Source organism: Tenrec ecaudatus, chromosome 4 (genome assembly GCF_050624435.1).
Source record: "Tenrec ecaudatus isolate mTenEca1 chromosome 4, mTenEca1.hap1, whole genome shotgun sequence".
Lineage (NCBI taxonomy): Eukaryota > Metazoa > Chordata > Mammalia > Afrosoricida > Tenrecidae > Tenrec > Tenrec ecaudatus.
In genome coordinates, this window is record NC_134533.1 from 138044937 (window position 1) to 138069023 (window position 24087).

The 24087-nt window shown below is 40.6% G+C and overlaps 1 protein-coding gene across 5 annotated transcripts in view; it reads left to right on the forward strand.

Annotated features, from left to right (window-relative positions):
* The window catches only part of TFDP2 (transcription factor Dp-2), a 174423-nt gene that overhangs the window by 132234 nt on the left and 18102 nt on the right, over positions 1-24087 (forward strand). For 3 of the 5 annotated variants that reach the window (XM_075546812.1, XM_075546814.1, XM_075546817.1), the window contains 5 exons: positions 190-311; positions 2131-2178; positions 13476-13638; positions 16353-16499; positions 21202-21270. In XM_075546812.1, coding sequence (XP_075402927.1) covers positions 190-311; positions 2131-2178; positions 13476-13638; positions 16353-16499; positions 21202-21270 — 549 coding nt within the window. The remainder of the gene's footprint in view (positions 1-189; positions 312-2130; positions 2179-13475; positions 13639-16352; positions 16500-21201; positions 21271-24087) is intronic. The other 2 variants (XM_075546813.1, XM_075546815.1) reach the window with 2 other exon arrangements.

Here is a 24087-nt window from a genome sequence, read left to right on the forward strand (position 1 = left end):
GGATATGCGTGCTTCAAGATCATAGGCTGTAAGCGGATCGAGCGTATTGCTTTTCTACCTTGGGTGGTTGGCACTAAGCACATGTTAAGCAGCAAAGTTTTCTCGTTGTGTGTAAGTGAACATTCTCATCTGCCTGTAGCCTGTTCTTTACATCTAAGAATATTATTTTCTTTGTTCCTCCCACTACAGATTATAAGCACACCACAGAGATTAACCAGTTCAGGAAGTGTTCTGATCGGGAGTCCATACACCCCTGCGCCAGCCATGGTCACTCAGACGCACATAGCAGAGGCTACTGGCTGGGTCCCAGGGTAAGAATGTCGTGATTTGCTATTAAAAAAGCTTGTCTTCCTTTTTGTTTCATATTCTCTTAAAAACACATAAACAATCAAGTCCACTTGGTGCCATCAAGTCACCGCTGGTTCACGATGGCCTGTGTGCTGCAAGGTTTTCAGTGACTGCTTCTTCTAAGAAGGCTTTTCTTTCCAGGTACCTTGGAGTGGGTTTGAACTGCCAAGCTTTTAGTTAGCAGCTCAGTATATTAACTGTTTGTACCACCTGGGTACCTGTGCTAGTTTAGTTCTTAAAAACTAATGCTTGGTTCTGCTACATGAATTCTTTCAGTGTTGAGAAGAAAGAACTGAGGAAAGCCATCTCAGAAACCTAACAAACCTATCACTCATTATTCAAGTCCAGGATTTGTATCAAAATGAATATGGCTTCTTTAAAATCACCTCTTTTATTTTACTTTACATTTTAAATGTGAATCAGATCTGCAACAACCATTTTCAAATGAATAACAGAACAATAACTTATAAGTGACTCTCCTGAGTTTTTTCAAACCTGAGCTAGGACTGCTTGCCATGATTACAACATGTAGCTGCTTTGTCGTTGTAAAAACGATCCAATTATGCATATTTTAATACTGTTAATTATTAATGCTGTTACTTATCGCAGCATTTTCCTTATGAATTCTTATTTCCTTAAAAAAGAACTAGTTGAAAAGAAGAGACTAGTTATATTAAAAATCTTGTTTTCCCTTGATTCTTTTAAGCACCAGACAGTTAAGTCCATTATTTCTATATAACTTATTCATAACTTTTAGTATAATTTTACATATTTCCAGTTTCTCTCATAATTTTAGTGCTTTATCAGTCCATAAAAGAACATTTTAAAGTGGGATAAATTTCTCAGAACCTCATGTGTTTTCAACTTGAAATGACTTCCCTGGTGGCATGTCGCACTGGCTTCCATGTGTGACTTTCAGCAAGTAAGCCGCCCATACTGGTTGTAAGACTCTCCTTTAAAGTATAGGAAGTAGATTAAGGAAATAACTAAGTAATCCTGGCAAAGTGCTTTAAACTGTGCGCGTGCACACACACGAGAAACAAGCGTTTAGAATGTGTACATCTTCATTACCAAATGTGATGCAGTGATGAACAAACAAAATACTCACTGCTCCCAAGGCAGTGTTTGACTCATACCAACCCCAGGCCAGACTAGCACTGCTCCTGTCAGTTAATGAGGCTGTAAATCTTTACGGGAGCAGACAGCCCCATCTTCCTCCCAGGAGTGATTGGTGGATTTGAACTGCTGACCATGTGGTTAGCAGCTGAATGCCACCAGAACGGGATCACATATAATCCCATGAGCTTTATTCTGTTCTTATTAAAATCCTCAACTCCACCTACAGGCATATTTCAGCGTAGCCTTGGGAGACTCTGATGTGAAAGCCAAGCCTCTGCCAACAGTGGGGGCCTAAAGGTGACCAGGTTTGGGGAGGTTCCCGCTTAGCTGCGCGCTCTGCTGCAGGTGCCGTGATCATCCCGGGCTTTGCCATCAGTCAGCCCAGCGGGGCTCGCCCTTTTCTCTCGCTCCTCCTTTGCCAGTCTCGTGCTCCGCTCTACAGATTCACTGAGCTCTTTTCTACCTGTGACAGTATTGTGTTGTGAGTTCTAAGCGCCATGATGGAATTGTTTACTTTAAGTGTATATATGCATACATCTTATATTTGGTAGTTTCTGTATTTGGATATGTTCATTGTGGAATAAGACAAGTTATAATAAATTATTCATGAAAGAATGTTGTGTTTATATATATGCTCTTTTTATACTTTTTTTTTCTTTTTAGTGATAGAAAACGGGCTAGAGAATTTATAGACTCTGATTTTTCAGAAAGGTGAGTGTAAATAAGTATTTTGTTTGGGAGATTCTAGTGTGTGGAGGAAGTTTGGTGCTTAGCTTATATTCTAGTTTAACTCTTTCATGAGTCACAGGCATATGGTGCCCACCTACATTTTCTCCTCATCATGTAGTGGTTACACATCTGACTGCTTGCTAACTGCGAGGTCAGTAGTTCGAAACCACCAGGCACTTTGAGGGAAAAGAGTCTCCGAAACAAATCCACAGGAGCAGTTCTACCTGCCCAATAGGGTCACTGTGGGCATTAACTCGATGGGAGTGAGTTTGGAGTTAGAATTTGGGTTAATTGGGTAGCTGCTTACCCACTGATTGTGCACATAGCCCTCAGGTGGGAATTTGTATCACTGAAATGGAAGAAAGGGTGTGTGACACAAAGGACTATTTTTACAGGGTGATGTATGAGGTGATGATGTATCCTGGGTGTGATTTTGCAAAATGTTTGTCTCTTGCAGATATGTCTTGTAAGTATATTTCTAGGTTCCTATGTGTTATTTGTGAGAGAAAGACTGGACTTTCTACTCCCATAAGCACAGTCTCGGAACCCCATAGGGAGCAGTTATTTTGGAGGCCTTGTTGCATAGTGTTATGTGCTGGGATCCGCAAGGTCAGCAGTTTGAAACCAGCAGCCACTCCTCAGGAGAACGACAGGACTGTCTATGCCCATAAAGAGACCCACAGGGCACTTCTCAGTCCTAACAGGTCGTGCTGACTTGGCAGCACTCGATGGCAGTGGAGTTGGTATTTGGTTTGCTGTGTTATGTGAAGGAGGCCGCCTTGCCTCAGTGATTGTTTGCATACACGCATTTCCAGGCATCGTAAATCCTGGTGCGTGCCAAAGGATCTAGAAGTCAGTGCAGAGCCCAGGGGGCTCCTGTGTCTCATAGTTTCACCCCTAGAGACGAGAGGAACAGGTGTGTCCCACATAATCCTACCCCGAGGTCCAGAAAGCTGTGTAGCGCACATAAAACTCCAAAAAAAATAAACTCATTGCCATCGAGTCCGTTCTAACTCGAGTTGTAATAGGAATTAAAAGTAAGGCTTCATAGCAAAACTTTTCAACGCTTCTTGGTGCAGCACCCATTCCACTGAGAAGAACACATAGCAGCAACAAGAGAAAATGCACTGTGGAAAAGTGCTGCGCCATGAAAGGAGTTTCTGTGGTCGCAGGTGCGCACTGCGGTCTAGTTGGCTTTCAAAGTGACTCTGGAAATTGAGATTGAGGGAGCGCACAGTCTTTCATTAGACCACGAGATAAGGAGTTTGTTACTAACTGCTTTCTCTAAAGCATTTTGGGGAAAAGCATGCCAGAAAAGCTGTAGGCATGATGAGTGTGAGGCCTTTTTTAAAATTTTATTGGGAACTCTTACAGCTGTCCTAACAAGCCATAGTTCAGTCACATCAAGCAGTGTTGTACACTCGCTATCACGTCCAGCTCCAAAGCATGTTCTTTCTCTTGAACTCCTTGCTGTCAGCTCCTTTTTGTCCCCGCCAACCCCGACCCTACCCCATAAGAACCTCTATTTATTTTCTCCTATGATAGATGTTTGGGGTTGTTGTTTTTTTTGCCATATCTCACATAATCCAATATATTCATTTACATACAGTTCTGTTGTTTGACCCCTTCAAATGGGTTATACAGTCATCGGTGATAGCTTGGCTTTTGTGTACTGAATGATTTAAATATACAGATGAACACACAAAAATATATCAGGATTAATGAGATAACACAAAAACCATAATAGTAAAGGGAGGAAATATCAAAGAACTAGAGGATAATTATGTAGTTCCTCAGCGCCAAACTGCCCCCTGGGTTTATTATCCCCTTCCTTGGGACCCTCTGAGAGGGACTGTCCAATTAACTTACAGGTGGGCTTTGGGTCCATGCCCCTTCACATTGATTAGGTTGCTTGGTTTTGAACTTGTTTGGTGTGCTTCTTCAGTGTGGCCTGTGTTGCTTCCCCATTGTATGGACACTTATTTAACTAGAAGCCTTTATTTTATTAAGACCTCGGATGTTTTATCTTTTAGTAGCTGGTGGGCTTTTTGCGGGGTCTTGTTATTTTAGTTAACTAACGCACTATAACAGAAATCTTGCACGTGGATGGCTTAAACAAACATTTATTTTTTCAATTTCAAAAACAAGATAAAACTCACAATCAAAAACAACAACAACAAAAAAAACCTCACAATCATTGGCCTGATTTGGACTCACAGAGACCCTGGGAGTAGAAAGCTTGATCTTTCTCCTGAGGAACAGCAAGTGGTTTCTAACTGCTGACCTTGTGGCCCACAGCCAAGGACAATAACCCGCTACACCACTATAAATCTGAATTCAGGGCACTGGTGTTCCCTCTTCGTCCACCCTGAGAGAAGCTCCTTGGCTCTTCAGATTCTGTTTCCTGGTTACTTGTAGATCTGTATGTGACGTACCTTTCTTATCCCATTCTGTTGTTTTTGGGTTTCATCTCTTTTATATCTCAGAAGTGATTGCCTTAAGACATGCCCTACATTAACGTAGCCGAGATGATCCAAGATGATCCTTCCCCATATGTGATGATAACTGCAGGCATAAAGGTTAGAATTGATCCTTCCCCATATGTGATGATAACTGCAGGCATAAAGGTTAGAATTTACCACACATGATTTTGAGGACACCATTCAGTTTGTAACACTCTGAGTAAGTGAAAACCTCTTTATTTTATTAGTTTATTCTTTAATCATTTTATTGGAAGCTCTTACAGATATCATAATATTTCCGTAGTTCAATCACATCAAGCAGTATTGTACAATTGCCACCACAATCAGTTTCAAAACATTTTTTTCTTGAACGCCATGATATCAAATCACCTTTATCCCCTCCCTTTTCCACCTTACCCCCCCAGGAACCCATTTTAATTTATTTTCACCATATTTTTCCCCATCCAGTATATCCATTCACAAACGATTCTGTTGTTTGCTCCCCTTGAGTGGGATTATACAATTATCAATGCTATCAGCTCCCTGCCCCCCACCCCTTCCCATACCCTCAGGGAATCATTACTCTAGTTACTGTTTCTGTAGGGTTATCCATCTTGGCTTTCATGTCTATAATGATCTTAAGAATACAAATGAGCATACACAAGTCTAACATGATTAATGAGGCAGAACAAATAAAAGCCATAATAGTGAAGGGAAGAAATGTTAAAGAACTAGAGGGTAGTTATGTGGTTCATCAGCACTATACTGCACCTTGGGTTTATCATCCCTCCCCTCCGTATATATGTGTATTTGTTTGTATATGTATACATGTGAAAATGCAGTAAGGAAGCAGGCGACCTTTTCTCTACTTAAATATTACCTCAGTACTAGAATGGTTTGTTCTAACAAGGTGGCATTGTTTGATACTCACCTTCCTGACACAATTGCTGAAGACAAATGAGTGCATAAACAAAAGTGGTGAAGAAAGCTGATGGTGCCCAGAGAAAACCTCTTTAAATCAAAGGGAAATGTCTGTTTTAAACATTGTTAGCCTTTAGAGTCAGATTTAAATTTTATAAACCTGACTAAGATACTCTGTTGATTTTAACTTTCTAGTTGACTCCCATTTTAATGAGAAATTAAAATTTTATCATACATTATATAGAATCCCTTATTTAAGCAGAATACAGTTTTTACCAGTTAGACCTGGAGCACTATATTATTACACCAGGAATTTTAGGCATAGAGTGCCTTGGTAAATAATAGACTGTTACTGGGAGGATATACAACGGTGGTGTTCTTTGGGTTCTGGTTATATACCTGGAAAGATAAATACTTTTCATTATTCCAGTTTTAATTATTTTGAATGCTTCAAATGGGAAATTTAATGTGTTTTTCATCCCCGAGTGTTTTTGTTTTGTTACTTATTTTCTAGTTTCCTTATTTGGTTTTATTTAGTAAAGAATGCTTCCTCAGGTATCAAGCATAAAGAACAAAAAATCATGTCATTGTAAATGTGGGTGAGTGCAGAGTGAAGGCAACTGGACACCCCCTTACTGAAGAATTGTGGGGAGATGAGCCAGTCAAGGTTCAGGGTAGCAACAATGAAACATAACTTTCCTGTAGTTCTTAAATGCTTCCTCCTCCTCCCCCCCCCCCCCCACTATCATGATCCCAATTCTACCTTACAAGTCTGGCTAGACCAGAGGATGTACATTGGTACAGATAGCAACTGGAAACACAGGGAATCCGGGACAGATGACTCCGTCAGGACCAGTGATGAGAGTGGCGATGCTGGCGGGTGGAGGGAATGTGGGGTAGAAAGGGGGAACCGATTACAAGAATCTACGTATAGCCTCCTCCCTGGGGGATGGACAGCAGACAAGAGGGCGGGGGGAGACGTCGGACAGTGTAACATATGACAAAATAATAATTTATGAACTACGAAGGGTACATGAGGGAGGGGGACTAGGGAGGGAGGGGAAAATGAACAGCTGATATTAAGGGCTCAAGTAGAAGGCAGATGTTTTGAGAATGATGATGGTAACAAATGTACATATGCACTTAACACAATGGATGGATGTTTGGATTGTGATAAGAATTATACGAGCCCCCAATAAATGATTTTTTTAAAAATCCTGGTTCTTTTATTTGGTGTGTGGACAGGTTCCACATGAGCAGAGTGAGTCTGGAATCCCCATTCTTCTTCAGTTATCCAGTTTGTTACGCTTCACACAGTCGAGTGCCTTGGCAGAGTCAATGAAGCACAAGTAAACCTCTTTCTGGTGTTCTCTGCTTTTAGCCAAGATCCATCTGACATCAGAAATGATATCCCTTGTTGCTCATCCTCTTCTGAATCCAGTCTGAACCTCCGGCAGCTCCCTGTCAATATGTTGCTGCAACCATTGTTGAATGATCTTCAGCAAAAATTTATTTGCATGCTGTATCAATGACAATGTTCTGTTATCTGTACATTCTTTGGGATTAGTATAAATATAGTTCTCGTCTAGTCAGTTTGCCAGGTAGCCTACTTCCAAATTTCTTGGCATAGATCAGTGAGTACTTCCAGGGCTTCATCAGCCTGTTGAAATATTTCAATGGGTATTCCGTCAATTCTCCCTAATGCTTTCAGTGAAGCTTGGACTTCTTTCTTCAGTACCATTGGGTCTTGATCAGGCGTTGCTTGACGTGGTTGAATGTCAACTCGTTCGTTTTGGCACAGTGGCTCTGCGTAGTCTGTCCATCTTCTCTTGATGCTTCCTGCATCCTTCACTATTTTGCCTGAAGAATCTTTCAATATTGCAACACAAGGCTTGAATGCTTTTTTCTTGAGAACTTTCATTTTAAGATATACCGAGCGTGTTCTTCTTGTTGATCTTTAACTCTAGAACTCTGTACATTTCATTATAATATTTTACTTCATCTTCTCAAACTGCCCTTTGAAATTTTCTGTTCAGCTCTGAGACTTCATTTCTTCCATGTGCTTTAGCTACTGTATGCTTAAGAGCAAGTTTCAGAGTCTCTTCTGACATTCGGTTGGACATTTTCTTTGTTTCCTGTCTTTTAAATGATTTTGTTTTCTTCATGGATGATGTTCTTGGTGTCCTCCCACAATTTGCAGATCTTCTGTTGTTAGTGGTCAGTGCATCAGTCTGTTCTCAGAATTCAGATAGCATACACTCAGGTTTGTATTTTGAGCCTAGTGAACTTGTTTTAATTTTTTTCAGCTTTACCCTGCGCTTACAGATGAGCAATTGATGGAACCCCGTAGTCAGCCCCTGGCTCGTATCAGCTGCTGACATGCTGACATCCCTCATCTTCTTCTGTCACAGGTGCCATCACTGTGATTTCTGTGTGTTCCGTCAAGAGAACGCCATGCGTACGGTCACTGTTTGTCTTGTTAAAGGTATCTACAATGAAGAAGTCACTGGTTTCGCACAATTCTTCCCTGTGATCTCCAGCTTCATTTCTATCACCAAGGCAATATTTTCCAACTACTGTTCTTCCTCGTTGTTTGCAACTTTTGGATTCCAGTACTCAACAATTATCAGTGCATCTGGATTACATTTGATGCTTCCCGCATCGTTTGATATTTTGCCCATAGAATCTTTCCATAATGCAATGAATATTGATAGATTTCAGACTGAAGACATTGGTTTAATTCTTCAATTTTGTATCACTAGCTTTGGTGTTGGATGCATAATTTTAATAAAGTATGGATTGGATTTCCTTGAAAGCAGATCTTGAAATGTGCTTTTGATGGCAAATCTCTCATTACTGGCATAGTAAATCCTATGACTTTCTGATTTAAAATGGCCAATGCCACTTCATTTCAGCTCACTAAGGCCTACGATTCCGGTCTTTATGTGTTGTTTCATTTTTGACAACTTCCAATTTTCAGGCATTCAACCTTCCGGCATTCCCAATTCCATTTAGTAATGCCTGTTTGCAGCTGATGTCGCATTGTGAGCCAGGCCCTACCAGCAAATGAGGACCCCGAGGCTTTATTTCGCAAGTCAAGTTTGAGTCTCTGTCTTATCAACACTGGTGCTTAATGCCTTTATCGATTAACTCGTGAATGTTATAAAAATGGTGTTATTTTAGTTCTAATTTCCATTTTATTGGCCACTTTTTTAAAAATCATTTTATTGGAGTCTCTTACAGCTCTTTAACATTCTATATATCAATTGTATCAAGCATATTTGTACATAAGTTGCCATCATCATTTCCAAAACATTTTCTGCTTGAGCCCTTGGTAAAAGCTCCTCTTTTGCCCCTCCCTCCCCCTCCCACCCTGTGAACCATTGACAATTATATATTGTTGTTATTGTCTCACGTCTTACACTGCCCATTGTCTCCCTTCACCCACATTTCTGTTATTCACCCCCTTTGGGGTGGATAGGTATCCAACCTTGTGATGGATTCCCCTTTCTCCCCTTTCCCCCTCCTCGGCCATCCCTCTACCCTCATGATATCGCTACTCCCACTACTGTTCGTGAGGGGTTTATCTGTCCTAAATTCCATGTGTCGTGAGCTCTTATCTGTCCCAATGTGTGTTCTCCGGTCTAACCAGATGTGTCAGGTAGAACTGGTAGTTCAGAGTGATGTGTAACTCATCAGTGCTGTACTGTACCTTGGTTGAATCATCCCTACTTAGACCACTTTAGCATAAAGACATTAACCCCTCATTCTTTGATCACCTGGGAGTACAGTTTCTATAAACAGACTAAATACTGGATTGCATTCCTTTATTGGTCAGATTTCGCTAGTCATTTTGATTGTATGAATTTTGTTTTCTGTCCACATCCATGCAGACTTTTGGCTGTGGATGGTTTGTATTATGGGGTTTCTGAGGATCCCCAACTGTCTACTTTTGGTATAAATGTTATCAGTGGGTTTTTCAGTTTTGCTGTCTAGCTTCTCTGTTTTGTTTTTGATTTTTTTTTTGCTCCTCTGTTTTTATATGGAATTTGGAAAATTTAAAAACTGTGATGCTGCTACTCTCTTCAAAGTAACCCCATAACTTTTATTTGTGTATGTTCATGTTTACAATGTATCTGAATTAGATTTTAAATACATATTTGTGTGTGTGATGTGTACATTCCTGCTTCTTGTCTCTCGCTCTGCCCTCTTTCTCAAGCTCCCCCGCCTCCTTTTCCCACAGTGTATTAGTTGAAAAAAAAAACATATTAAGTGTCCTCACCAGAAATGTTGAAGCTTTTGCTGATAGGATCCGTGTGGTATGGTTTAGCATGGTTTGCCTGCCCTCGGCTTTTCCTGTAAACTGTTATTTCGATCTGGAGACTTATCCAATTTTGCCTCCACAACAGGTTGTGTGTAAAAAGCAATAGTGGATAGGACAGCTCAAGAGAAGAAACAGTAAAGAAGCATGAGGGCAAACATCTCCATTTGGAAAGCAGAATTTGAAGAACAGATAAAGTAGAACATTGGTTGCCAAGGGGGTGGGGCATGAATGATCAGGGCTCCAGAGTTTCGTTTGTGTTTGTAGTTCTGTCAGATTTTGTTTGCAGTGTGTCCTCCATAGACCTTTGGAAAATGTAGGAAAACCACAGAACATACTCTTAAACAGAAAACAGATACGAGTTGCTTTTTGTTCCAGACTCCCAACACCCGCCCGAGAGTCGTTCCACAGCATGAGTAAAGGGCCAGAGAGGCCCCTACTAAAGAACATTTGGCCCATAAATGAGCTGCTCGGGAGGGTGCTAATGGTTAAGGTACAGGAGAAACATGTTACTGGAGAAAGAGACATGAAGCAGGAACGTACAAATCACACACACACACGATTATTTGGGAATATAGGAAAAAGAAATCTAACCTTTTCTCATCTACTTTTGAAAAGATCGTTTTGTATCTCTTTGTTAATTTACCTCATATAGATAGTAAAGCATAAAAATAACTTGTAAATCAATATAATTACATTGGAGTGTGAGGATGTCTGGGTTCCTTTGCATGGCATGTAAGGGACTGGCCCCTTACCTGTTTCCTTCTCCCATCTCCTGCCTTGTACTTTATATTCTAGCAAGGGTTTGGTTAGGTCTCTCACCAATATCATCTGCTTCACCCTGTCACGTATTTACTGCAGTTGATTCCTTTGCCAAGATGCCCTTTCTAACCTTCATTTGACTTTTTTTTTAAATTGTGTTGGGGGCTTTTATAGCTCTTATCACAATCCATACATCCTTCCATTGTGTCAAGCACATTTGTACATATGTTGCCATCATCATTTTCAAAACATTTTCTTTCTACTTGAGGCTTTGGTATCAGCTCATTTTCCCCCTCCCTCATCCTTCCTCCCTGATGAACCCTTGATAATTTATCCTTTTTTTTTTCATGTCTTACAATGACCACTGTCTCCCTTCACCCCCTTTTCTGTTGTCCATCCCCCTGGGAGGGGGTTATATGTCAATCATTGTGATCGGTTCCCCTTTTCTCCCCTACCTTCCTATACCCTCCTGGTATAGCTACTTTCATTATTGGTCTTAAGGGGTTTATCTGCCTTGGATACCCTGTGTTTCAAGCTGTTATCTACCAGTGTACATGCTCTTGTCTAGCCAACGTGTGAGGTAGAATTGAGGTCATGATCGGGGGTGGAGGGGGCAGCATTAAAGAACTAGAGGTAAGTTATATGTTTCCTCATTGCTACACTGTACCCTGACTGGCTCATCTCTTCCTTGTGACCTTTCTGTAAGGGGGTGTCCACTTGTTTGCAGATGGGCTTTGGGTCTCCACTCCGCATTCCCCCTCATCCACATTGATAAGATTTTTTGCTTCATTTGACTCATTCGGCCTTGGACCCCTCCCCAACAAGCCTTCCTCCCCCAGGTCCAACTCTTCTGAATAATTCTGACCTAGCATTTAACTAATTGTTTTGAACTTTTCTATAATTATGTATCTTGTTTTCATTTTTACCTCATTTTCCAAGTCATATTGAAGGAAAGAATTTTGTCTTCATCCTTTTGTATTTACTACTTCTTACACAGTTTTTGGAATATAGTTGATACTCAAATATAAGTACAATAGCACCACAGAAAAAAAATTAATAATAGATTAAATTCCCAAAGATTACTTTGGTGTAAGGCATTAATCAAATTTAAAGTAACTGAAGACTTAAATATCATTAAGAATGACATCTGGTTATGAAATTGTATTGGAACCCTCGTGTAAACTGACATAGGTGCTGTGGGAAACCATTTCATGTTTTAAAGGTCGACTTAGAGTTTACTATTCAACAACAACGATGAACCTCCTTGCTGTGGAGTCAGGTCTGATGCAGTGCCTTGCAGTACAGGGGAACACTGTCCCCAGCTTTTCTGAGACTGTAACTCTTTCTTGAGGGAGAAAGCCTTGCCTGTCTTCTGTAGAGAGAATAGTGGTTTCAAGTTACTGACCTTGTGGTTAGCAGTCCAGTCTAACACATGACCAACAACCCACCGGGCTTTATGGCCCAACAGTTCTACTCCTAGGTATCTACCAAGAAACTTGGCAGGGACTAAAACATGTTTATATTCCAGTGTTCGTTGCAGCATTATTTGCAGTAGCCAAAAGTATCCACCAGGTGAATGGATAAACAAATGTATTTTATACCTAGTGTGTGGGGCGTGTTATTCAGTGAGAAAGAGAAATGAAATTTTGGTACTTCCAGTGATGGGAATGAACCTTAAAAATATGCAAAGTCAAATAAGTTAGACACAAAGGATAAACATTGTACAGTCACACATATAAAATATCTAGAATAGGTAGTACTGTACAGACCAAAGTTTATTAGAGCTTACTGGGGGGAGGGAATAGGAACTGTTGTTATGGTGAGTGTAATTCACATTGCTGAATTATATGCTTAAACATGGTTTAAGAGGTCCAGCAAACTAATGGGCCACATGAACCTCAGCCTCCATGACCACAAGATCCAGAGGACTAGATGGTGCCTCGTCACTAACTGCTCTGAAAGGGGTCACCCTGCGTAGAGTGAAAGAACAAAGTGAAACAAAACTCAAAAGCATAAGAACCACCAAGCTTAATGGTCAGATAGAGGTTGATGGAGCCCCGGAGACATGGCTGTTAATGTCTGAAATTTAAGTCACCCTCTGACTCAGTTTCCAGCTAAACAGATAGGTCTAGAAAGTGAGCAATAGTAACTTTAGGGATGGTAACACACCTCTTAGAATCATCAACCGTTTGAGGCCAAAAGGGCAGCGTTGCCCAAGGACAAGATTCAGTAGGACTAGGAAGCAAAGGGATGAAGCAAGGAACAGGGAGGTAGTGATGCGATGTGGCGGGGGCTGCAGTCAGTGTGATGAGACAAAGTCCCTTTACATTGTTGACTGGAAAACTGATTTGCTCCGTAAACATTTACTCAATTCACAATAAAATGAAAACAAATCCTTGATCGTTCAAATGGCGAATTCTTCACTGTTTCACCAACAATAAATTTTAAGAGTAGATCAATAAAACTGAGAATAGTGCTATTTTAAAATTTCATGAGAAAAACCTGTTATATGCAGACTTTTTTTTTTTAAGTATTGAGTAACATGTAAGCTATATAAAGGCAGTAACTCATCCTGGTGCTTTGGGCAGTGCCTCATATATAATAGTAAGTAATCAGAAGGTATTCGTTGAATGATTTGTATTGAAAATCACTATTAAGCTTTTAGGGCAAAACAACTTTTCTCTATCACTAATGAAATTTAAAATATTACCACCTTGGGCAAAAATCAAATTATTGACTTGTATTATTTTATTAGTTTTGTAAGGAAGTCTTTAATAAGCATAAATCAAGTAGAATTTTTTTTTCTCTTCTAGTAAACGAAGCAAAAAAGGAGATAAAAATGGAAAGGGCTTGAGACATTTTTCAATGAAAGTGTGTGAGAAAGTTCAACGGAAAGGAACAACATCGTATAATGAAGTAGCTGATGAGCTGGTATCAGAGTTCACCAATTCAAATAACCATTTGGCTGCTGATTCGGTAGGTATATAGTGAGCTTGAAGCTGACTATGATGAATGATTCAGGAATTTACTTTTAGGGTTTTCTGTGTCTTAGATATGAGGAATCAGATGAATAAGAAAATCCTCAACTTCTTTACTTGAGGTTCATAAACTGTTGTGGACTTTTTAGTTGATTTTATTTTGGACTCTTGCTTATTTAATGGTAAAGATAAACGATTATGTTTTGCATATCATAAATATTTCACAGTAGGAAGTAGAAATACCCTGTCCTACAGGCTTAATATACATCGTAATCAACTCAGTAGCACACAGGAACTGACGGGCACATGTTTTGTTTTAAACCGTACTTCTTGTGTTTGTCAAATTTCCAGTGACATAATCTTTTAGTGTTTTTTTTCAATGTTTTAAGTCAATGAGAAAATTAAAATTTTAACTGAAAAAGTAATGTATGTACATGTTTATTTCAAAGTTCATATATGCAAAACAGTATTTAGTTAAAAATGTCTGCTCCGTCATAGACCCCAGTATACCGCTCTAAAGGGAATTATCACTGTTAACGCTTCTGGAATGTCATTCCAGAATTTGCGCATATTCAGGATAATTTCTTTTACACAGTTAAATTTTTTAAAATTTATTTTTAGAGAAATCCAGTCATGCTTTTTATGTATCATTTGTTGTTTTCTTACCAATACATGTTGAAGATTTTTTTTCCCTCTCTGTTTTTCATCTTTGTGTCCCTGCTTTATGCTGGGCACTTTCCTCTCATTTCAATGTAAACTTACACTGATTCTCTGTGCCAGTTCTTCACTATGGCTAGATTGCTGTTAGAGAATTGTGATAAGCTCTTAATTGTACTTATATTTTATAATTTAAGATTCTCAACATTTTAAAAAATCTTAGAATATAGTAAGCATAGTTCTTTTAAGTTTATGTGTTATTACTCTGTTATTTGTATATGCTGAGGTTCTGTTTCTGTTGTCTGTTTCCTTGCTTTTCAGGCACATTGTCTTAGTTCCTTTTGTCTGTAGTTGTCTGTGTAGAAATAATTTGAGAGTGAGGATATGATCACTTCTTTCAGAAAAGATTAATATAGATGGTCAATCTAGTATCAGTGATTGAATTGAATTGATAGGTCTTCAGGCTCACTCTTATTGTAAGGTATAGAAGCTTGAGGCCCTAGCTCAAAAGTGATATTTCATCTACTATTACAGTATTTTTTTTAATTCCTTAACAAAATTTCCATTTTATTAAATGTTTGCATTCATTTTAAGAGAGGCAGGTAGGAATGAACACTAGAATCACATAGACCTGGGTTTAAATCTCAGCTCTTTTACTTGCTAGTTGAGCCCTATAGTGTAGTAGTGTGCTATCTTCAAGGTCAGCAGTGCGAGCTTACCAGCACTCCAAGGGAGAAAAAGGAGGCTGTTTCTGTAAAGACTCTTTCTGTGGGGTCGCTATGAGTTAGAACCAACTCAATGGCAGCGAGCTTGTTTCTTTTGTGTATGTGACTTTGGATAAATTACTTAACCTCTCAATCTTCATCTTATTGCTAAAAGGGATTAATGCTACTGTCTAATTTGTAAATTGTGGGGATTAAGTTAGATAATAAAGATCACCTTTGTCATAATTAGCTTCAACAATAAATTGTAGACCTTTCTGTGTGAATAATAATTACACATCAGATCCTCACTTGTAGATGCTCAAAACATCACTGTATAGCAGGTTATACAGACTTAGGACAGAGTTCTTGGGACAACCCCATCATAAGATGGGGACTACTTTTACACACAAACTAGAGTAAAAACAGCAGACAGAGAACAAAGCAGGGTTGTCTGTTAAGGGATGGATGTGTTCGTCCAGGCGAGAGATGAGATTCTTATTCTTCTTTTATCTTTTCTGTTTCTTAGCTATCCTTTCTTTTGTTGTTGTTGGTTTTGTGCTCCAGGTGAGGCATGAATATCCTTTCATATTGTTTATCATTCTTTCTATTGTATTCTGGGTAATTTCTTCTGGTTAATATTACTGTTCATTTATCATCTCTTTATTTGTGCCTGATCTGCTGTGTAACTCCTTCAGACTCCCCATCCCTAAGTTCAGTTTGGTTCTTTCACAATGCCTGTCTGGTCTACCACAATGTATCTCATTTCTTTCCCATGATTTTCATTCCATCATTTATTCTAAAAAATTTAATAATGCATTTTTAGTGTGTACTAATTCTGTATGTTTTGTCTTGGTGATTTGGTACTACTACAGTCTCTCCTAATGAGTCTTACTGTTTTACTTGTTATCCGTTAGTCTGTAGTCTGGGTTGTGGCCTCACGTTCCGTGAGCTTTTCTCTGGGGACACCCGTGCAGTGGGGAATGAGGGCACATCCCTCAACAGTAGCTTTGTGTTTCTTGCTGCCAGTGGGTGCCCACTAGATAGCAGGTACCAACCTGGGTTAGTATTTGATTTTGGATTTTCCAAGGGCATATAAACTCATTGCTATTTAACCACTTCCAGCTCATAGCAATCCTACAGGACACATTCCTTTTAGACAACGTGTATTTGAATTTCTAATTGCTAAAGCTATCACAATGCTTTATGTAAATTGCTATCATTTAATATTTCTCAGTAATTTGAATGTATTTCTTCTCTTATTTTATCATTTTGCCTGTTTGATTTTTGCCTACTTTGATTCATATATCTTAACCCTTAAAATGTATCACTCAATTGAAAAAAACATTTTTAGCAGGCTTATGATCAGAAGAATATTAGGCGAAGAGTTTATGATGCTTTAAATGTGTTAATGGCAATGAACATAATTTCAAAGGAAAAAAAAGAAATCAAGTGGATTGGCTTGCCTACCAACTCTGCTCAGGAATGCCAAAACCTAGAGGTGAGTGAGTGCTCTGTTTATAGAAGGCAGTGGGCTTTACTGTACAGCTGAGGCATTTGAATGGAGAAAGATAGCCATGCGATACTATTTTTTGTTTATGTGTCAGTTTTTAAAATGAACTGTATAGAATTTTAGAACTGGGCAGGGTGTTAGATATGCAGTCTAACCAGTTCATTTCCTAAATGATGAAACTATAGGACTTGAAAGTTAATGACTTTCCTTACAGGTGAAGGTTTTGCTTTAGGTCAGATCATCAAAACCCTACAACTAAACCGGGACCTCTTTATTCATAACGTGGTATGATATATTAATACTAATTTAATACGATTATTATATCACAGCAAACCATGCACATATGGATTCTCCACTTCTGAATGTTGAGAAATAAAATTGGAAATTGGGAAACAAAGAGTCTGTTCATAGAAGGTGAATGAAAAAATTTAAGAATATTTCAATCCACTTTTCTTTAAATATTTTTATCAATTAAAAACATTCCAGAACTTGTTATACTAAATTTTCTCTAATTAGAGATTAACATTTTGACACCCATATTTCTCTTTTCTTGGTAATCCAAGCTTTTATAAAGAACAGGAGAAGTTTCACGTTTTACTGTCTCAAAAGAGTACACGCTCTTTCAGGGAAGCATGCCAAAATGCACAGAAGCTGCGCCAGGGCCCACAACTGCACACAGGCAATCTTGTGGGACTACACGCCCACATGTGAAGAACTGAGGCCAGAGAGCGTGGCATTAGCAGGGTCAAAAAAGACCGACCCATCCACTGCCGGGGTCTTTCAAATCTGTGGCTGGGGAGGTGTGGTTGAAGGTATTGGTCGACTCCATTGACTGAATTAAGCCCACCTGGGTCTAATTTGGGCCGCTCAGGTGTACTGTCCACCTGGCTTAAGGGCCTGAATTGGAGAATTCCCAGTTCAGGGGTCTTCATGGGTGGCTAATGCTCTCCTGATTCCTTCACACCCCCCTCTATAGGGCCCTTGCAGGCATGGGAGGGACGACCCCCCAGTCCCTCTCTGGCTACCTAACATTTCCCCACTCAAAGGAGTGTGGACCCACATCTTTGGGGAACTGGGTGACGACGTCTTTGGGTGCTTTCGGCTAGCAGAGAGGCACGATGGATGAGGTTGGGGTCTCATGGGGTTGGCACACTTGGCTTAGAGACATTGGTAACCTGTCGACTTCTGGAAGAAACGCAAACAGGTGGACAACATAGGTCAAGCAGGGTAGAGCTATGCGACAGCAGTGCCCTGGGAAGTGTGATTAGTGTCACTGGAAGTTTAGGGGAGAAAGCAGAGGACTGATGGGCATGGTTGTGACAGCATTTACTAGCTGAAAGTCTGTGTGGGTCTGAGGTAGGGTTTTCTGTGCAGTACTATCTGTCCAGGGTGGCGGTGAAACACCATCTTCAGACAATCCTGTTAACAGCCCACAGGAGCCCACAGGAGCACTCTGTGTGCTCCACTTGTGAAGGGTCTGGTTGCGACGGCTTCCACGGTTTTACCTGTGAATGGTGGTCTAGACCATATTTCTTGAGAACGGTAAAGGTTTTTTTGGTTTTTTGTTTGTATTTCAAGTCATACTGTAGATATTTACATAATTCTTTAGAATGAATATATCAGATAGCCTGTCCTATGATAATTTGATCTCTGTTTTTTGTGAAAGTTGGAAGTGTTGGTATCAATTCATTCATATTAGAATTTCTTTGCAAGCTTTGAAAGAAATAGATTTTGTTTTGTTTTGACTGTGTATACAATCTTCTAAACATAAAATTTCCTTAAAAGACTAATGAATTAATACTGTTTCGATTTACTTTTTACTGGTTTTCAGAGAATGCTTTTATTTTATTTTTATTACTTTTGCCTTTATTTTATTCCAACTAGATTCTGAGCATTCTACTCAAAACACTTTTGGTGAATCGTGTAATCAAAATAGTGTTTGGTTACATGCTTGCTGTATAGATCCAAAACAAAATTGGATCATGTTGGTGGCTCATTTGCTATGCAGTGGTTTCCCAACCTTATAAATACTGTCAGAGTCAACCCTCCGTGTATTAGTCTGGGTACATTAGAGATAACAAATCCACAGAAACTCATATATATAATACAGAGATTCATATAAAGGGTAAGTGCACATCAAGAAAACATCCCAACCCAGTGCTGCCCACGCCCAACATTAACCCATATGTCCGACACCACTCCACAAAGTCCTCCTCCATCTCACAAGACACACACAATGATGCCGACTGCATGAGGAAAACCAAGTCAGTGAATGTGTAAATATCTCAGCACTGGCAGGGGTCTCCACATGGCTGCTCCAGCATACAGGGCTGTATCAGGGTAGGTCCATGTGGCTTCTCCTCAGGAATGTCTTGCAGGAAGTGAGCCTTGCCAGCTGAAGCAGGGAACTGGCTAAGGCAGCTGCACCCTGGTCTGACCATCAGATCTAGAAAGGCAAGGCTCACTGAGCCATTTATCAAAGTTCAAGGTGATTTCAGTTGCTTGTCAATTTTTCTCTTATTTAGTATTATTTTGATTGTAGATAACTTATTTGGTATTATTATAACTGTAAATATGGGAGAAGCCAGAAGTTAAAGAGTAATGTTACCCATTCACTAGAGTGAAATGGCCTCCTTTTTCATTTTTATTTTTTCTGATAGAAGGGGATTTGAAGTATTACAGATAATACTAAGCTAATAAACAAAAACATATCCATTTCTACCCTTTGCTTAGCCAAAGAATATACAAGTCAAAATTTCAGACCCCAAGGAACTGTCACTGTTGCTGGGGAAAGGAGAGTGTAAAAGAAGTTACAAAGATTGTGATCACCTCTATGTAAGAAGTAGGCACAGACTCTGGAAAAGTTGATAAGGGAGGTATTCAGTCACTTGTGAGGGTGTCGGGGCACCTCAAGTGGCTACAGGCTGGAGAGCCTTTTAGGCAGAGACATACAGAGTATGCCTAGCCGGGTGTGGCCAGAGTACCCACCAAGAGAGAGGGATAGATTTCAAGTGCTAAGCAGTCGGGACCCTAGGGATAATTCCAGGAGCCCTGGTGGCGGAGTGCTGGTACTCTGGGGTCCGCAGTTTGAGAAAGACAGGCGTCTTCCTCCCATGAAGAGACACAGTCTCAGAAACCCTATAAAGGGTCACTGGAGTCAGAATTGACTCCGTGGCTGTGAGGTTGTTAGGGTTATTTGTTTGTTTGTAGAGAAAATAGGGAGCCCTGGTGGGACACTGTGGGATAAGCGTTTTGAGTCCTCCAGTTGCTCTGTGGCTGAAAGATCCGACGGTTTACTCCCATGAAGGTTTACGGTCTTGGAAACCCTACTAAGAGTGTTGCGAGTCGGAACTGACTTGACGGCTGTGGGTTCGGTTTTTGGTTAGGCGTTGGTGGATTGTACAGCAGGCAGGGGAGGTTGTGTTTTAGAGAATGGCTTTACTAGTTGTTTGGTAGGTAACTGAAGATGAAAAGGGAAGTGGTCCAGGGATGCTTAGAGACAGTAGGACTCTGTGTGTGCAGTTCAGAGAGACTCGGTGGTGCTTGGGACACCGCAGGGCAGTGAGGTTGGAGAGGAGTTTAGATGTGGGCCAGGCGGGGCCTTAGGAAAACTTATTTGGCTTTTGGTCGTGCCTTTTAGACCTGTGGGAGCTTCCAGTGCAAGTGTAGACTGGACAGAGTTCACATTGCCTGTAAGTCATTCAGGAATAAAGTGTGGTAATGTTGGAGGAGCAGGGAGGGGGGGTGATTAGAGTTGTGTGGACAGCAAATAAAAACTGCTCTTTGGGTAAGGAAGAGGTCTTGTTTTATGTCATTGACGTCTCTCTGCAAGGAAATGCAGACCATTCTGCTGCCATCAAGTCAGTTCTGACTCATGGCCACCCCATAGGATAGAGTAGAACGGCCCCTGTGAGCTTCTGAGATGGTAACTCTTGACGAGAGTAGAAAGTCTCATCTTTCGCCCAAGGAGCGGCTGGCGGTTTTGAACTGCTGACCGTGTGATAGCAGCCCAACACATGACCTACTACATTAGCAGGGCTCCAATGCAAACCATAGTGTCTGTTTTCTAGGGACAACGTTGTGTGAAGCTGTAGCGTATTCCTTAAACTGCGAGTGGAAATACTGTGTTGAATATATGGGACATCTTTGTTACCTCTGCTCATAAAAGAATTAGTTAAACTCTTAGATAAGACATCCCCCTCATTCTTGGAGAAGTAATGAAATGAATTTACTAACTTCAGGGTTCCAGAACAAGGGGCTTAGTTTCAGAATTCTCATTTTGCCATTCGCTAGTTGTGCAAACGTGAGCAATTGCCCCCTGTAAGCCTCCATTTCCTTGCATGTAAAATAAGTGACGGTAGTATGTACCTCCTGTGTTTGTGAAAGGGAGTTCAGATGTGCGTGATGTGCTTAGTTGAGTTCTGTCACGCAGCAAGTGTGCGGGCAGTGGTAGTCATTGCTGTGATGATGAGCGCACCCACATTCGCTGCTCCCCGAGGGCTCATTCTGGATGATTCTCACCACCCGACTGCCTAGTCCCACTCGACGGTGAGATTGGCCATTGTTGTATGCTGTCTGTTAAGATGTTTGAGTTTCTCTGAGGAGAGTGCGTGCTACCTCAGAACAGGCACCCGCGGGTCAGCTGCACTTTTCGCTGGAGTGATGCTGTTTTGTAACCTGTGTTTTCAAGATAGAGAAGCAGAGGCGGATAGAACGGATCAAGCAGAAACGGGCTCAGCTGCAAGAACTTCTCCTGCAGGTAAAGAAGGGGCTGGGGGCTTCATGATTCTGTTTCCCGCTATTCACTTGTAGGGTCCACGGCTGTTGACTTGTGGGGTGCAGGGGGCTGCTCCAGATGGCTTCCACGTGCCTCTCAGAGGGCTCCTGCTCAGCGCATCCTGCCCGCTTGCCCTCTGGGTGACTTCTGTTATGCAACCGCTGCTTGGGACGCTTCTGACCCGAAGCTAGCAAGAATCTCTTTGTTCATTCTTGCTCTGGTTTGGCATATCATGCAGTGAGGCCATTTAAAATGTAGGTGCTTTGAGTAATCAAATCCACCTGTTAATCCAGTCCCCTTGAACAGTGCCTGTAAGTCAGAGTAATGATGTGAGGCAGTAGCGCAGTAGAAATACCAAGACTTAAAATGCACGTAAGGCATAGGAACTGTCCGTTAGTAAAAATCCCTATCTTTACACTTTTTTGGTTAACTGCCTAGAATTTGGATGATTTAAAAAAACATAATAGTGCCCTTGTCTAAAAATCATGTGGGGTGAAATCACAGGATAGTTGGACTTATTTTTCTCTATTTTTGGTAATTGTAGTTGGTATAAAAATTCATTTTGAGCCGTACAATTGAGCCATTTTCCATTCAATCAGATAAACTTTGTGAAAGCCTTTATGCTTTTGACTTTCTCAGCAAAAAAAAAATCCATGTGTGCAAATCTTTTTATAACCGGTTAGGAAATCCAGTTTTCTTTGAACCAATCTGGATCACCTTTAATTTTTGGTGTACTATTCATAAATGAAGGTAATATTCTGAGATCGATGCAGCCAGCACACAGAATTGTTTTAGGGGCCGAGCTCAGTCAGTGGCATTCACCAAGAGAACGTTCTTCCTCCTGGTTTGGTGAGAAGCAGCCGGGCTTCAAGCGCGTGCAAGTGACCATTCCGAATACAGCCCTCAGCCGTAACTCAGACTTCTGCCGGACGGAATAAAGGCACGCCAAGGCCCGAAGGAAAACCGTATCCAGGTGCAGACTGTGGGAGGAGCTAGATGACTAAATGTTCACCTGAGACACATTCAAAGCCATTTTAACAGAAACCAGATCTTTTACCTGTTAGTACCACTTTGTCTAATGGACAAAATATGTTAAATATTCAGTAGGTATCCCACATATGTTCAGTTTTTCATTTTCTGGATAAAGTTTTCATGTCTGGATAAAGATATTTGTAGCTTAAAAAAAATCACATTTGTGTGTAAATCAGAGAGGCAAAAGAAGACAGTTGAGCCTTCCAAACAGCCACAGTTGATGTAAGAGTTGGGAATGGGGAAGGAAACGGGAGCCAAGGAGTCGTAACCGGAAAAGGAGCAACTTTGAGACCACAGGAAACCCCCAGAGATGATGCTTGATCTCGGTTTGACCGTTTGTTTACTATGTTCTGTATCTCACTCGGTCCTGTGGGACTTACCTGAGACACTGTCTGTATTTTTTACTACTGAGGTTTCAAATAAGATTTTGTTTGAAGAGTGTATTGGGTAGCTTCCAGAAAAAATGCAGCGGGCTGGCCAATTAGTCCTGTGCTTCCCCCAGTAGCACTCTGTCTTCGAGAGACTTAGCATGCCAGGAACGTCCTCCAACTGGTATGTTGCCATCTTTTCTCTGCTGCCCCTGCCCCTGCAGTTGTCTCCATTACTTCCTCAATATATATATATTATGTCGCTTTTAAGAAATGTGCCCATCAGTATGTGAGTACATTGGAAAGAATGGAGCTCAGCAAGAATGCCTGACATCAAGGGGACTCTCGCCTCGTTAGATGCCCAACACAAAGATTAAGTTGAACTTTTCCTCTGCTTATCTGTAGTCTTTACTCTCTGTGTGGTCAGCATCACTGTGTTTTCAAGGTCTAAATTTCTTCCTTCTGCTGTCCCTCAAGCCAAATAGTTATAAAGCTTTCAACCCAGAAGAAGCCAACATCAGTAGAAACATGTTTCTCTAAGCATGAAGATGGAATTGTAATGGAAACCAACTCTTGTCTTCTAGTTGACAATAGTATCTTTCTTTTCTTGGTGGTGGTGTGTATCATCTAAGTGATTTTGACTGGTCTTGACCAGATAGTTTCAGGCTGTAGTTTGTAATGCCGGATCCGCAATGTATTAATGAGTTAGATAAGGTATTCCTTAGATTGTAGTTACTGTCAACTGAGTAGCAAAGTTCACAGGTTCAGACTTAGTGGTAGTACCAGAGATCCTACCCAAAAAATGTATGCTTAATAAAACCTAACTCATTTAAAACAAACTTCTCTGACTCATGTTAGCTTTGGTGAGGCGTGGAAGAGTCCATTGTTGACGGTTAGGTTTTAGTGCCGTGTAAGATGAAGCTAAGACTACTGCCGGCGTGTAGCTTGAGTAAAACCCACTCATTCTTAATCCTGGCTGTGCATAAAAATCACCCACGTAATTGTCCATATGTGTATGCCTTGATTCTGTTGCACACCACATGGAATAAGTGGGATAAGTTGTTTTTTTAAAGCTCCTTACAAAGCTGTAGCCTTCATGGAAGCAGATAGCCAGGTCTTTTCTCCAGTGATGAGTTTGATCTGCTCATCTTACAGCCAAGTGACGTGTGCGCTTAGTCACAATGCTCCCAGCTCTCCACAACATTGATTACTTCGCCAAGTGACTGGCTGAACACACTAGCTGAAGCTGTTCTGATTGCTGAATAGATGTTAATGAGCCTGTTAGCAAAAGGAAACCCATCAAAGGTTAGGAGATAAGGCCAGCCAACCACCCATCGTAAATGGGAAAATAACATGTGCTTTAACTGCTAACTCAACTGAAAAAATGTGATGCTATTAG